The 17,202-nt window shown below is 44.4% G+C and overlaps 1 protein-coding gene across 1 annotated transcript in view; it reads right to left on the bottom strand.

Moving 5' to 3' along the window:
* The window catches only part of LOC119962720 (kinesin-like protein KIF24), a 118,304-nt gene that overhangs the window by 34,422 nt on the left and 66,680 nt on the right, over nucleotides 1-17,202 (bottom strand). Inside the window, 4 exon segments of the mRNA XM_038790698.1 lie at nucleotides 1,040-1,149; nucleotides 13,459-13,530; nucleotides 14,191-14,296; nucleotides 16,403-16,524. Of these exon segments, the coding sequence (XP_038646626.1) occupies nucleotides 1,040-1,149; nucleotides 13,459-13,530; nucleotides 14,191-14,296; nucleotides 16,403-16,524 (410 nt within the window).

A 17,202-nucleotide genomic window follows, 5' to 3' on the forward strand; every position in this document is an offset into this window, starting at 1 on the left:
AGCTCCTAACAAGATTCTTGCACCATTATCCCTGTTGACAACCAGACAGTAATCATGAAGGTGCCATGCAGGCTGCTCTCAAGCGGTCCTCTTTAAGATACCACAGGCTATATTTTGTGGGGCAAATGGGAAGTCTCACCCACCAGTCAGAGATCAGCAGTGAACCCCCTCAGTTCCATAAAAAAGGCCAATGAAAATATAGTACCCTTCAGAAACTTAAGTAACCACAGTCAGGCCTCCCCCCACGGTTGAGATCCCTGGTGGTGGAAGTCCCATTTGCTGGGAGCCGTCAGCTAATCAGATGCCGGCAGCCACTGGTCACAGCCTACACCAGTGGATGTGGTGGCCCCTTGCAGCACTGCAACCACCAGAGGCCCAGGAATGTCATGGAACCTCAGACCAAAGCAAGTGTAGGTGGGATCGGAGTCAGAGGCATACGTAGGGGGTGGCTTACAGTGCACCCTTCCCATCCCCTTCCCATTATGGGTCCGCAGACATCAGGCTGGTTTGCTGGTCAGCCTAGTGAGCATGGGAAGGTTGTGCGGCTCTTGTTAAATTCCTGAGTGGGCAGCATGGCGGCACAGTGGTTAGCACTGCTGCCTATGGCACTGAGGACCCGGGTTCGATCCCGGCTCTGGGTTGCTGTCTGTGTGGAGTTTGCACATTCTCCCCATCTCTGCGTGGATTTCACCCCCACAACCCAAAGATGTGCAGGTTAAGTGGATTGGCCACAATAAATTGCCCCTTAATTGGAACAAAAAATAATTGGGTACTCTAAATTTATGTTTTTTTTTAAATCTGAGGATCCTCAAAAGGCGGGTGGCCTTAGGGATAATTGGTATGAATTGGCTCATTTATGAGTCTAACTTGACATCCTGATACCAGTGGCAGGGAATCCGCCCTCCAATTTCATCAGGGGTTGTTCTCCTGCTGCTGGGAGACTGACATGGGATTCTCCTGTGATTAAGAGGGCTTAATCTGTCCAATTTCCCCATCACCTTAAAATAACATTTGGAATAAGTTGCAACTTGCTGCTCACCTGTCTGCATAACGTAAAGTGTTCAGTGTGTGTTCTGTGGCTGCGTGGCTAGGTGAAATATTAGCGATCATACAGGTCTTAGAATTCCCAACAAATGAGTCTTTCAATACCTTAAAAAATTCACAGATACATTTAAGGACAACTAAAATTTTGTATTTACCATTTGAAAAAAAGAATTAAACTAGTATCGATCATCATTCAATTAATTGATATTTTGGTCTGAATTTAACAATGCCGCAATGGCTCCACAACACACAACTCAGCCAAAATGGCACTGAAGACCCGATCCTGACGGTTACACGACCTGAACTCTACATCCACTATTTTTTGCCAGGGTGGAGTTTAGCGATGAGTTGTAGTTTGCACATCTGTGGTTCAGAGGCAGCTGCACATGTAAAACTGTAGCTACCTTTAAACAGATAAGTTCAGTGAGGCTGTCAAGCTGTCAAGTCATCTAAATCCCCAGGCCTTTTAATTTTTGGTGAAAAAACAACCTGTTTGCAATTTCACTAGCTGTCTGTTGCCATAAGCCTGAGGGTTATCATTATATGATTGGGGCTACATGACAAATTTCACAACCTATTATTACAGTTCAGTTCAGTTTGACAGTTCCAAGTGGTTATAAATTTTTTGATATAGGGCAATGAATACTAATCTTTGTTTTCATATGGAATGAAGCACATAAAGGAATTTAAATGTATTGAATGTATTTTTATGAACGAGTTTTTAAAAACAAAAGTGAAGCCTAAAATGGACATTTAGAACTTTGTTTTCTTTCATCTCACCATGGCTTCTGAAATCTGTCCATGGTGGATATTGGGTGGGCTAGCATGAAAGATGCACGGACAAAGGGTTATGGGTTGGCATGAGTTGACCCAAGGGTTATAATTAGCCATAGGGTAGGTAGAGGGGGGCATGAGGTGACATCATTTGGCATGGGGAGTATGTGGCGGGGTGGGGGGAGGGGGTGAGGGTTGGAGGACTGTTGTTTTTATTGTAACTCGGACAAAATCCCACAGCATCAAAGTGCCCTTTCAACAGTCCATCTCAACACTCGCCAGCCCCTATGGCTGCTTCTAAACTCTTTACAGGGCCAACACCTGCACTCACCAGAACTAAAATCCAAAGATCTGTGGAACAATTTCCCAATTAGAGGTGGAGGAGTTGGAAATTTTCTTAACTATGCATTCCTACTTGTGTAAATAAAAAATGCTATTGTTTTAAATGAGTACAATAAGATTTTTAGATCAGCTGTTTATCAGATTATTGCTCCTTTAAGCCGATCACTACATAGTCCGTCCCTAAACATGCTGTTGCAGTACAGATAAAAGAATGCCATCTACCTGACAAAGTGCTCAGATATGCCCTCACCTCTAAACAGCAGAAAATTACTGTCCCATCAGTCTGCTACCAATTATCAGCAAAGTGATGGAAGGTGTCATTGACAGTACTACCAAGTGGTCACCAATGCTCCGTTTTGGTTCTGCCACTTGGCTCAAACCTCATTACAGTCTTGATCAAATACGGACAAAAGAGCTGCGTTCCAGAGAGAGACAAGCAAGACTGCTCTTGATATCAAGGCAACATTTGCTACAATGTGGCACCAAGAAGCTCTGGTAAAACTGATGTCAACTGGAATTGGGAGAAAAACTCTCCAATGGCTGGAGTCATACCTAGCACAAATGATGATAGTTGCGGTCAATAGGAAGCCAATCATCTCATCCCCAGAACATCGTACCGGCTGTTTATATCCAGCTGCCTCATCAATGATCTTCCTGCCGTCATAATTGGGGATGCTCGCTGTTGATTGCAAGTAACATTCGTTCCACACAAGTGCAAGGCAATGACCATCTCCAACAATTACCATCAAAGAACAAAAGAACAGTACAGCACAGGAACAGGTCCTTCAGCCCTCCAAGCCTGCACCGATCACATGTCCTATCTAGACAAATGGCCTGTATCCTTCTATACCCTGTCTATGCATGTGCTATCCAAATAAGTCTTAGAGGTCGCTAACGTATTTGCATCAACCACCTCGCTTGGCAATGCATTAGAGGCCACCACCACCCTCTGTGTAAAAGACTTTCCCCGCACATCTCCACTGAACCTGTCCCCCCTCACCTTTAACTTGTGCCCCCTTGTAATTTTCAATTCCGCCCTGGGAAAAAGCCTCCAACTGTTCATCCTATCTGTACCCATCATAATTTTATAAACTTCTATCAGGTCGCCCCTCAGCCACCGTCTCTCTAGGGAGAACAATCCTAGTTTATTCAATCTCTTCCCATAGTTAATACCCTCCATACCAGGCAACATCCTGGTAAACGTTTTCTGTACTCTCCAAAGCCTCCACGTCCTTCTGGTAGTGTAGTGACCAGAATTGGGCACAGTATTCCAAATGTGGCCTAACCAACATTTTTTGTAACTGTAACATAATTTTTGAACTTTTATACTCGACACCCTGTCTTATGAAGGCAAGCTTGCCATATGCTTTCTTTACCACCATTTCCACCTGTGCTGCCATTTTTAAGGATCTGTGAACTTGCACACCCAGGGTCTCTATGCTCCTGATGGTTCTGCCATTTATTTTGTAGGTCCCACCTGAATTGGATATACCAAAATGCATCACCTCGCATTTGTCCAGGTTAAATTCCATCTGCCAATTCTCTGCCCAATTTTGCAGCCGATCTATAATCCTGTTGTATTCTCTGACAATCTTCTTCACTATCCACAACATCTGCAATCTTAGTATCATCCACAAACTTGCTAATCAGACCCACTACGTTTTCTCCTACATCATTTATATATATTACAAGGAGCAGAGGTCCCAGTACTGATCCTTGCAGAACACCACTAGTTAGACCTCCATTCGGAAAAACACCCTTCCACTGCTACTCTCTGCCTTCTTTGGCCAAGCCAGTTCTGAATCCGTCCAGCTAGTTCACCCCGGACCCCATGTGATTTAATCTTTTGCACCAGAGGTACCTTATCAATTGCTTTACTAAAGTCTATGTAGACAACATCCACAGCCAATCATTTTTGTCACCTCCTCAAAAAACTCAATTAAATTAGTGAGACATGACCTCCCTCGTACAAGGCCATGCTGTCTGTCGCTAATAAGACCATTCACTTCCAAATGTGCATGGATCCTATCTCAGAATCTTTTCCAACAATTTCACTATCACTGACATCAAGCTCACTGGCCTATAATTATCTTGGTTATCCTTGCAACCCTCCTTAAATAACGGGACAACATTGGCTGTCCTCCAATCCTCTGGGATCTCATCCGTGGCCAACGAACACACAAAGATTTTTGTTAGAGGCCTAGCGATTTCACCTCTTGTCTCCCTCAGTAATCTGGGATAGATGCCATCTGGCCCTGGGGATTTGTCTACCGTAATGCTTTTTAACATACCTAACACTTCCTCCCTCGTAATAACGACCTGTTCTAAAGTGTTTACACATCCCTCTGAGGCACCACCAATTAATGTGTCCCTCTCGTTTGTGAATACCGATGCAAAATACTCATTAAGGATCTCACCTACTTCCTTTGGTTCTACACATAATTTCCCTCCTTTGTCCTTGAGTGGACGAACTCTTTCTCTAGCTACCCTCTTGTTCCTAATATACATCTTAAGATGCCTTGGGATTCTCCTTAATCCTGCCAAGGACATTTTGTGACTCCTTTTTGCCTCCTAACTCCCTGCTTGAGCTCTTTTCTACTTTCCTTGTATTCCTCAAGTGTTTCATCTGTTTTTAGTTGCCTGTACCTCGCGTTTGCATCTTTTTTTCTTTTTGACAAGATTCTCAATTTCCCTGGTCATCCATGGTTCCCGAATCCTGCCTTTCCTGTCCTTCCTTTTTACTGGCACATGCCTGTCCTGCACTCCCATCAGCTGCTCCTTAAAAGGCTCCCACATGCCAAATGTGGATTTACCCTCAAACAGCCTCTCCCAAACAACATAGTCCAAATCTGTAGTTAGCCTTCCCCCAATTTAGCACCTTAACCCTAGGACAACACTCGTCCTTTTCCATGACTATCTGAAAGCTTACGGAATTGTGGTCACTGTTCACCACATGTTCACCCACTGCAACTCTGATGACCTGGCCGGGCTCATTCCAAAGTACTAGGTCCAATATAACCCCCTCTCTAGTCAGCCTATCCACATATTGTTCCAAAAAACCTTCTTGGACATAGTTATTCGTCACCATCCAGACCCCTAGCCCTAAGGGATCTCACCATTAACATCCCGAGGGTTGCCCTTGAACATAATTGGACCAGACATATAAATACTGTGGCTACAAAAGAAGACCAGAGATTGAGAATTCTGGGACGTGTAACTCACCTCCTGACTCCCCAAAGATGTCCACCATCGACAAGGTACAAGGTCAAGGGTGTGATGGAACACTCCCCACTTGCCTGCATGAGTCCAACCACAACAACACTCAAGAAGCTAAATGCCCTTCAGGGCAAAACAGCCCACTTGATTGCATCACATCAACCACTTTAAATATTCACCCACTCCCCCACAAGGTGAAACATCCTCTCAACATCTACTCTGTCAAGCCCCCTCAGGATCTTAGATGTTTCAGTAAGATCACATTTCATTCTTCTTAACTCCAATGATACTCCACTATGGAGTTTATGGAGCTCAGATTGTCCCATTTGGGAGCATAAAAATGCACCCAAATAATCAGAGGGCTGGATTCTTCCACCCCGTCCACCACAAGATCACCACAGGCGAGACGCGGACAATGGAAAGTCCATTGACCTCGGGTGAAAATCTCCGGTTGGCGGGTGCGGTCGGAGAATCCCGCCCAGAGTGTTTTCCAGTGAACCACAGACAATAATGTGGCAGCCATTTGGATCATCCAAAATCTGGGAAGGAGTAATCATATTTCTTTGTGGATTAATACTGCTGTGCCTCTGGTCCTACCATTAAAGCCTGAGTGAAAGACTTATCCCACCCAATTTTTGCGACGCCTCATCTGGTCCTTCACCCACAAGTGAGAGTTCTGTAGGAACACAATACCTGGATCTAGACACTCAAGTGTGCAAAGATCTGTACCCGCTTCACTGGTCCATTCAAACACTTCATTTTGCAGGTGATAAGGTGGAAAGGAGACCCTCTACCGCCTCTCCCACCGGAGTCAGCCATTACATCTGTAGTTTAGCAAGCAAGGAATCATGTAAAGCCACGGTGACAAGATCCCAACAGGACAGCGGCCTGTTCCGGTCCAAAGACTGGACAAATACAAATTAGCGGACAATGTAGGACTAGCAGCTATAATCCCCTATGTAAACCATAGCCTGATCGTAATATAGAGTGATGTATATGCTAGCCCATCAGGTTACAGGTTGTGGTTAAATACAATTCTGCTGCTGATGATCTACAGCGCCTCATTTGGTGCAATGCTGATCAGCGGTAATCAGCAGGAGGTTTCCTTGCCCGTTTTTGAATAGATGCCACGAGTCTTCACGAGGTCCAAAGTCATTGTGCAGGTCTCCCTCCTGACTGCCATGCTGTTTCTGCTGAATCTGTCCTGCAAGGTCATTAGGGCTTGGTGTGTCGTTTTCGTTTCTGATGCCTATAGCAATGCCGGGTAGTCTGTCCAGATTACTTCCTTTTTGTCTCTGTAGTGGTTTGGTCAACTGAGTGACTGGCTAGGCCATCTCTGAGTTCATATAAGTGATATAATCTTTTTATAATAATCTTTTTATTAGTGTCAGAAGTAGGCTTGCAACAGTAGTAGACTCGCCAACTTTAAGTGGTCACTGGATAGACATATGGATGAAAATGGAATAGTGTAGGTCAGATAGGCTTCAGATGGTTTCACAGGTCGGCGCAACATCGAGGGCCGAAGGGCCCGGACTGCGCTGTAATGTTCTATGTTCTATACTGCAATGAAGTTACTGTGAAAGCACATCACACATTGCTGTTAGTCTGGACTCGCATGCAAGCCGGATTAAGTAAGAACAGTAGAATTCCTTCCCTAAACGGGATTTGTGAGCCAGATGGGTTTTTACGACAGTCGACAATGGTTTCATGGTCACCATTACTGGGACTAGCTCTTAATTCCAGATTTATTAATTAATCAAATTTAAATTTCACTAGCTGCCATGACGGGATTTGAACCTGTATCCCCAGAGCAGCAGCCGAGGCTTCCGGATTACTAGTTCATTTTGTATGACATTTCCATTTAGCCACCACCTCCTTTATTGGTTCAGCACAAATCCTCAGGGGCAACGGGTCAACACTACTCAAAGAAAATTCCCAAATTCTAGAAAGATGGGCAAAGCACTTTGAAACCACATTCCTAATCAGCCTCCATCCAGCAAACTAAGAACAATCAACATGCTGCCACAGGACTCCTCCCACACTATTAATAGAACATAGAACATGGAACATTACAGCGCAGTACAGGCCCTTCAGCCCCGATGTTGCGACGACCTGTGAAACCACTCTAAAGCCCATCTACTATTCCCTTATCGTCCATATGTTTATCCAATGACCATTTAAATGCCCTTAATGTTGGCCAGTCCACTACTGTTGCAGGCAGGGCATTCCACGCACTTATTACTCTCCGAGTAAAGAACCCACCTCTGACATCTGTCCTATATCTATCTCCCCTCAATTTAAAGCTATGTCCCCTCGTGCTAGACATCACCATCCGAGGAAAAGGCTCTCACTGTCCACCCTATCTAATCCTCTGATCATCCTGTATGCCTCAATTAAGTCACTTCTTAACCTTCTTCTCTCTAACGAAAACAGCCTCAAGTCCCTCAGCCTTTCCTCATAAGATCTTCCCTCCATACCAGGCAACATCCTGGTAAATCTCCTCTGCACCCTTTCCAATGCTTCCACATCCTTCCTATAATGCGGCGACCAGAACTGCACACAATATTCCAAATGCTGCCGCACCAGAGTTTTGTACAGCTGCAACATGACCTCATGGCTCCAAAACTCAATCCCTCTACCAATAAAGGCCAACACACCATAGGCCTTCTTCACAACCCTATCAACCTGGGTAGCAACTTTCAGGGATCTATGTACATGGACACCGAGATGTCTCTGCTCATCCACACTACCAAGAATCTTACCATTAGCCCAGTACTCTGTCTTCCTGTTACTCCTTCCAAAATGAATCACCTCACACTTTTCTGCATTAAACTCCATTTGCCACCTGTCAGCCCAGCTCTGCAGCTTATCTATGTCCCTCTGTAACCTGCAACATCCTTCCGCACAGTCCACAACTGCACCGACTTTAGTGTCATCTGCAAATTTACTCACCCATCCTTCTATGCCCTCCTCCAGGTCATTTATAAAAATGACAAACAGCAGTGGCCCCACTAGTAACTGAACTCCAGGCTGAACATTTCCCATCAACCACCACCCTCCGTCTTCTTACAGCGAGCCAGTTTCTGATCAAAATTGCTAAACCACCCTGAATCCCCTGCCTCTGTATTTTCTGCAATAGCCTACCGTGGGGAACCTTATCAAATGCTTTACTGAAATCCATATACACCACATCAACTGCTTTACCCTCGTCCACCTGTTTGGCCACCTTCTCAAAGAACTCAATAAGGTTTGTGAGGCACGACCTACCCTTCACAAAACCATGTTGACTATCCCTAATCAAATTATTCCTTTCTAGATGATTATAAATCCTATCTCTTATAAACCTTTCCAAGACTTTGCCCACAACAGAAGTAAGGCTCACTGGTCTATAGTTACCGGGGTTGTCTCTACTCCCCTTCTTGAACAAGGGGACAATATTTGCTATCCTCCAGTCTTCTGGCACTATTCCTGTAGACAATGACGACATAAAGATCAAAGTCAAAGGCTCAGCAATCTCCTCCCTAGCTTCCCAGAGAATCCTAGGATAAATCCCATCCAGCCCAGGGGATTTAACTATTTTCACACTTTCCAGAATTGCTAACACCTCCTCCTTATGAACCTCAAGCCCTTCTAGTCTAGTAGCCTGTATCTCAGTATTCTCCTCAACAACATTTAGCACCTCTCCTATCTCCTCGGACTCCACGCACAACTTCCCACTACAGTCCTTGACTGGCCCTACTCTTACCCTGGTCATTCTTTTATTCCTGACGTACCTATAGAAAGCTTTAGGGTTATCCTTGATCCTACCTGCCAAAGACTTCTCATGTTCCCTCCTGGCTCTTCTTAGCTCTCTCTTTAGGTCCATCCTAGCTAACTTGTAACTCTCGAGCGCCCTAACTGAACCTTCACGTCTCATCTTTACATAAGTCTCCTTCTTCCTCGTGACAAGTGATTCAACTGCTTTAGTAAACCACGGCTCCCTCGCTCAACCACTTCCTCCCTGCCTGACAGGTACATACTTATCAAGGACACACAGTAGCTGGTCCTTGAACGAGCTCCACATTTCAATTGTGCCCATTCCCTGCAGTTTCCTTCCCCATCCTATGCATCCCAAGTCTTGCCTCATCGCATCATAATTGCCTTTCCCCCAGCTATAACTCTTGCCCTGCGGTATATACCTATCCAATAAGTATATACCTATTAGAAACAAATGCAATCAAACTCCTATCTAGTGCCAAACTTCCAAGGCTGCTGCTATCCCAGCTCAGGTCTACAAGGCTAGAGGTCAATGTCTGTTCAAGAAGCACACTGAACTCTTTCAGTCTATGTGGAAACAATGAACCATCCCACAAGAATGCAATGATGTCTCCATTGTTCATTGTATTGTCCAATGACAAGCAGAAAGAAACTTGCCAATGTTGCAACAATCATAGAGGAATCTCGTTCCTCTCCATTGTTGGGTAAAATCTTCAACAGTATTCTTCTGAACCACTTGGTGCAACAACTCGACCAGGATCTGATCTCACGCAAGAGCACTTCACCTGTCTCTTTGCTGCAGGGAAGACATCAAGACCTTCTTGTAGTCCTCAACATTTCAATGAAGGACATCAATCTCAGAATGTGTAGGTCACAATCGTACATAACAATGGCCTCACTCTAGGCAGTCTATGAAGCATGTGGCTGCTCTTTAATGGGCTAAGAACTCCACCAGTGCCCAATCTGCAGCAAGTAGACATGGTGCTGTCCTTTCAAGCATTGCGTCAATATTTGACTATGGCAGCGTCCAAGGGGCAGGAACTCCACTGCAATCATCAATGCACTCACGGCTGTTTGCCTGAAATGTTGCAAGGCAACTCGAGGAGAAGAATCATCAGTAACAGGTTATCACTTGACCTTCTGAGAACTGATCTAAATCTAGATAGCTGCATCTCTGCAACGGCCATCTTTTAAGCATAAATAATATTTAGCCACCAGAAGACATTCTGTTTAGGGCGCTGTCATCGGTCATTCTGCAGCCTCAGAATGTGCCTGCGAGTCAGGTTACCTTTGTGTGCACAGCGAATGCTTTAGCAGGACCATCACTCGTATGCCATTAGTCCTTCAAGAATTCACTCTACCAGATAGCAATATGTACATGGAAGCTGAAAACATTAATGGCACTGTTATGATGAGAGAACCACACAGATTGCCCATATGAGAGTTAGCCAAGGGATGGTCATCAAGCTATGTAGTTAGACCTTGAGCATCCTCATAGACCGCAACATGAGGCTTGACACACATCTATAACATCACACACTCATGGGCATCGAGCAGACATTGCAAGAGTCAACAAGTGCAAATTAGGTTAATTGCTCTGCATCATACATGTGGCGAGGGGGAACTAATATTGTTAATGTTTATATGTAAACGCGGTTATGAGTTAACGCTGCAGGCCGACAGAAAAGGCAACGGTCCTCAACAATTATTTAAATGGTAACCCAAACCGGACATTAATTACATGAAGGTCACTGAAAAATGCACTTGTTTGGACTAACTCTAAGGCAGGTCGCAATAAATATTAATTACGAACACAGAGAATAGACTTCCGTACAGCTATGTCAGGATAATAAAAAACCTTCCAAGGTGTATACTCATGTACCCACATTATATGGTCCTCTAGCACAAAGCTTACATATGCATTGTCCAACCACCATGTTCGTATAGGAACTAGCTTTGTTTGTGTTGCTTATGTGGACAAAAAGGCTACTTACTGACTGAGCTGTGATTAAGCATGACAACAAAGACGCAAGGAAGTCAAACGGAGATATTGGAGGAGAGGAGGCATCTGTTACACTTGGATGCCTGAGGAACATTGCATCACATGTAAGAGCCATTTACTACCTGGGACTTTGAGGCAGCAGCGGAGAACATATTTACATATGTGCAAAGTACATACAGAGACCGAACACCCATTCCACCATTATGCTCTCAGTACTTATTCATTTTTCTTATCCTACAACTACATCTAGATGGATCCCCAACATCCCTGGCAGCATTGATGGCAGCCTACTAGCTGCTATTCTCTGTTGTCTGAGATGACCTTGGCAATCAAGCTCTGGAGGCCCGAGGCCTAGAGGGCACCAATCAGCAAAGGGTCTCCTGCTCTGGATGAGGTCACAGGCAGAGAGTAGCTGGACCCTTTTGGAACGTCCTGTGAGGAGGCCCCTTGGTGTACGGCTAACACTCCTCTCGCTGTGGGTACCCAGGAGCCCCTCCCTGACTTTGAGGAAAAGGGGCACCTGGAGGGAGGTCGAGGTCCCTGTTTCGTCTAACCACTGATGAACCCCACTCATGGCTACAGCGCTGGAGTGCAGATCCAAGCATGTATTCGGCAGAAACTGTTGGACCAGGATCCCAAGGCGGATACCACCCTTCCAATGGTGACCTCAATGCACTCGCATGTTGGAGTCACAACATCAGACAGAAACGTGGATGGACCCTTGCCGTTCGCGACCGTTTCACGACGGCGACAACCACACCTGGTCGCTGCCGTCGTGAAATCGCCATGAGATGCCCGTTTTGGGGCTTGTAGGGGGCGTGGTGGGAAATGAGCACCACGACTGTGCTCGGGAGGGGACAGGCCCGCGATCGGTGCCCGCCGATCGTCGGGCTGGTGTCTCAATCGGACGCACTATTTCCCCTCCGCCGCCCCGCAAGATCAAGCTGCCACGTCTTGCGGGGCGGCTGAGGGGAAGACAGCCATCGCACATGCGCGGGTTTGAGCTGTCAGCCGTCGTGACGTCAGCTGCGCATGCGCGGGTTGGAGCCGGCCAACCTGCGCATGCGCGGCTGACGTCACATAGGCGCCGCCGTCGTGTCATTCTCGGCGGGCCGCCTTGACACAAGCGTCAAGGCCCGGCGGCCGAGAATAACGTAGCGCCGCTCCTAGCCCCCCAGGTGGGGGTGAGAGGAGCGGGCCCCGAGGCCGTCGTGAAACTCGGCCGAGTTCACGACAGCCTTCACAAATTTTCCTGGAGAATCGTGCCCTTGGGCTTCAGAATGTGAATGTCTATATGGGTGTCAGTTAAATGTGGTACCCAGACCTTCAACCACAAGTTATAATAACAGGGCGGGCAAATCCTAGCCCGCCCACCCATTACAAGATACGACAAGCTCCTCATTGATGCATAAATAATGAACTGACAAAAATAAAACCATGCGACAACCCACCAAGCTGCCCAGCTGGAATTGCGTCAACTTTCCCTCCCCCCACCGCACTTGGTCTCTGGAACAAGAAATTCCACCCAGAAGTTCCTACTCACTGTAGCTTTAAGTGTGAAGCACACACAAAACAGGAATTTAGGCTTAAGAGGTCAGTACTCCACAGCCCTAGCCATCAATTACACTTTATGCACTGGTCTCTACACTTGAATTCCTGATGTGCATTTCCATCATGCAAAGTTCTACTCCTAGATCATTTTTTGTCCACCACTGCTGAACATACCACCTCAAAATGGCCTTCAGAATTGTGGATAGCACAATTGCTTCACAGCTCCAGGGTCCCAGGTTCGATTCCAGCTTGGGTTACTGTCTGTGCGGAGTCTGCACATCCTCCCCATGTGTGCGTGGGTTTCCTCCGGGTGCTCCGGTTTCCTCCCACAGTCCAAAGATGTACAGGTTAGGTGGATTGGCCATGGTAAATTGCCCTTAATGTCCAAAATTGCCCTTAGTGTTGGGTGGGGTTACTGGGTTATGGGGATAGGGTGGAGGTGTTGACCTTGGGTAGGGTGCTCTTTCCAAGAGCCGGTGCAGACTCGATGGGCCGAATGGCCTCCTTCTGCACTGTAAATTCTATAGACGATTTCTCCAGCACTTCTTGCAGCTGAAGTTCTCAAAATGATAGCCATGAGGATTGCTGTTTGCTATGTGAAAGCATAGAATTACTGCAGGTGTAAATAAATCGTGAAAGGCTTCCAAAAACATGGGATTGGAGTCACTGATGAAAGTTTCAGTCCTTTTTTCAAAATGCTAACTGGTGTACAATGCTAAGTTTTATGAAGAGAAATAGCTGTGTAAAGATTTATATGCAAACAAACAATTTACCAGCGTAAGCTTGCTTTGCCTAAAGGGTGTGTGAGGATGATCCTGGTCCAAAGCTCGAATACACTCTTTAAGCTAGAAAAGGAAGGAAAACAAGCACAATGTTGTTGTTGAATAAGTGATACACACTTTGATACAAGTGAAATATCACATTGATTTCATGTCCGGATCTTCTTCCTCCCAAGTGAATTAAAAGTATTATTTTACTCTTTCTCAACCTAAATTATCTAGGAAGCAACCATTCCACCGCCCCCAACTTTTCCATTAAATAATTGCAGTTATTCTGGTTTAGTCAGGACACAGCTTTGAGTAACAACTTTTTCATGACAAATCTCAAGGGTTTGCAGTTAATATAAGGTATTGTAAATCTTCCAGGTGCCACATAGAATTTCTAATCTCTGCTGCCCAGGCACCGCTCTGGTTCCCATCCACATTAGGGCTTTGAATTCTGCCCACCCCATAGATCTACTTTGGTGCTAATGGGAGGCCCCCCAGTTTTGTAATTCCTACCTGTCCAAAGACAGGCAGCTGGCTGGTGGATTGAAATGAGGCTGATAGATAAATACAGAATGGTCTCATACTAAGACTCTTGGATGAAAGCCAGTCATCTCTATGGCATAATCTGTATTACACTATTACACAGTGTAGCGCATTAATAGAGTCCATCTCCTGGCCAATTGTACTTCTTAATTTTTAAAAATCGTCTAGTAATGTTCATCTGTACAAACTACTTACGGCCAAGAGACTCTGATTTATTTCCGCTCCTTCTATTTTAGTTTGCTTGTCGGAATTCCTGGCATCAGCAGCTCTCTCGCTCCCAGCTAGGTCAATGAAAGAAATCCTGGGCAGAGAATCAGTATTAGACCTGAAGTTGTATTTGTTTGTGAACATGAACAAAAAAGAATTCCTGGTTTGTGGTGAACAGGGGCTGGTTTAGCACACTGGACTAAATAGCTGGCTTGTTAATGCAGAACATGGCAGCAGCGCGGGTTCAATTCCCGTACCAGCCTCCCCAAACAGGCGCCGGAATGTGGTGACTAGGGGCTTTTCACAGTAACCTCATTGAAGCCTACTTGCAGGGTACAATAAGCCTATAATAAGCGATTATTATTATTATTATTATTATTATTATTATTATTAAGATCAATTTTTGCTGAATTGTTTTAAACTGCTTGTTCTTGGAATGTGCTTACTTGCCCCTCTTATTTGAGGTAGCACGGTAGTACAGTGGTTAGCACTGTTGCTTCACAACGCCAAGGACCCGGGTTCGATTCCTGGTTTGGGTCACTGTCCGTGCGGAGTCTGCACGATTTCCCAGTGCGTGGGTTTCTTCCAGGCGATCTAGTTTCCTCCCACAGTCCAAAGATGTGCAGATTAGATGGATTGGTCACACTAAATTGCCCCGTAGTATCCAAAAGTTTGGTGGGGTTATTGGGTTATGGGGATAGGGTGGAGGTGTGGGCTTAAGTAGGGGCCGGTGTAGACCCGATGTAAATTCTATGATTTGTCCAACCAGGTGGCTTGTTAGGCCATTCAGATGGCATTAAAGCTCAAACATAACAAATGTAACTGTAGTTACATGTACTCATAGATTGGGGAAGCAAGTCCCTTTACCTGAAGGACATCAATGAACAAATTATTGATTGGGTTTTTGGACAATCAAGTTAAATTTCTAATTTAAATAATGCCAGACCACAAATTATCAGTTTCATTGAATCAAATATTACAAATGTGGGACTTGCAATCTAGACCTCTGGGTACTATTCTAGTACCAAAACATTACCAAACCAGTAGCAATAGATCGTATCTTTCCAATATCATGGTCTTCTGATAGCATCCAAAGATGTGCAGGTTAGGTGGATTGGCCATGCTAAATTGCCCGTAGTGTCCTAAAAAGTAAGGTTAAGGGGGGGGTTGTTGGGTTACGGGTATAGGGTGGATACGTGGGTTTGAGTAGGGTGATCATTGCTCGGCACAACATCGAGGGCCGGAGGGCCTGTTCTGTGCTGTACTGTTCTATTACCATGCATATAAAAAATTGTGGATCTGGCTGAGTTCAAGTACCATTAGCTCACAATAATGTGCTCCCATTACCTAACCAACACCATCAACTTTACAGTTTGCATAGTAGCATAGTTATGTAGTCACCAGTAATCTAGGAATTCAACACTGCAAGTGGGAAAATTAAACTCAATTAATTAACTAGATGGATAATGATAATGAAATTATTGGATTACCATAAAACACAATCTGATTCACTAATGCACTTTTTTATCATTCATTGTATGTGGGCATCGCATGCTTGACCAGCATTTATTGTTTATTGACTTAAGTTTAGTGACTTGAGCTGAGTGGCTTGCTCGACCATCTGAGAGGGCATTTAAGAATCAACCACGCAGCTGTGGGTCTGGAGTCAGATGTAGGGCAGACCAGGTAAGGACCCAGACTTCCTTTCCTAAAGGACATTAGTGAACCAGATGACAATTGGCGATGCTCATCATTGGACTTTTACTTCAAATTTTACCATTTGCCATGGTAGGATTCGAATCCAGGTCCCCAGAACATTACCCTGGACCTCTAGATTACTAGTCCACTGACAATGCCATTACACCACCATTAAGGAGGCTGATCTATATGCAACCAGACCCACAGCAATATTGCTGACTCTTAACTGACTTTTGAAATGGTCTTGTAAATCACTCATTTGTAACATACTATCTTTTCAAGGGCAATTGAGAATGGACAATAAATACCAGCCTTGTCAGCAAATCCCATATCGGAATAAATAGACAAAAATAATGCTAATATTCACATTTCCAATATTGTGAATCAAGGAAATAAATTATTTGTCGGATATTAAAGTACAAAATTCATGTATTTGCTACAAACTAGTATTTTACAACTTCATATTTTTTAATTAGGTGAAATGCACATAACAACATTTTACCTTCCAACAATTGCATCATCTAGGTTTTTAAGCTGGATTTGAATGATAGCATGTGAACGCGAGGAGTCTGTGTTTATCCCAGAAGCACCTGTACTTCGTGCTTTACCACCCATAGAAATCACCTGAAAGGAGATCCAAAACAAGCTAAAAAAAAATCAAAGAATTTACCTTATACATGTTGTTTAGATTCAAATTAAATCACTTGCAGGAATAAGTTACAGATGAGTATTTAGCTTATTAATGCTTTTCATAATTATTATTGTCAGTGAAAGTATTTAATTTACTGATTAGATTTTTGTTTAAAATGGTTAGAGCTTTAGAGTATGAAATTATAATCATTTATTTGGGGTGCTATGAGTAATTGTAGACTTGCTAAAAAAAATTTGTGATGCATCCTTATGGGGCAAGTGATGCCAGACAGCATATTAGTGAAGTTATGAGTACGTGTGCAGTCAACAGAAGTATGTAGAATAGATAGATCATGGTGTCAGCCAATGTGCAGTCAATTTGACACCAGCAGTACCATTTTGGCATCCAACATTCCAGCTAACGTCCTCTCTTTACCTTGCACAGCTGAACATGTGCTCAACAGCAAAAAAGACTCTCTACCAGCGCTACTTAAAGGATGATCAACTACTTTTAAGTTAGATGTTGGTTTATTTAATCTGCCTGTTGCTTCAATTCTATAAGTGTTTAGTGCTTTCTATTATAAATTAAAATTGCAAACAATCTGCAGGGAATAGTGTAGCGCATGCTCAAGGAGTATTTGCTGACTCAGGATTCTGGATAAACCAAGTGCT

The sequence above is a fragment of the Scyliorhinus canicula genome, chromosome 3, assembly GCF_902713615.1.
Source record: "Scyliorhinus canicula chromosome 3, sScyCan1.1, whole genome shotgun sequence".
NCBI lineage: Eukaryota > Metazoa > Chordata > Chondrichthyes > Carcharhiniformes > Scyliorhinidae > Scyliorhinus > Scyliorhinus canicula.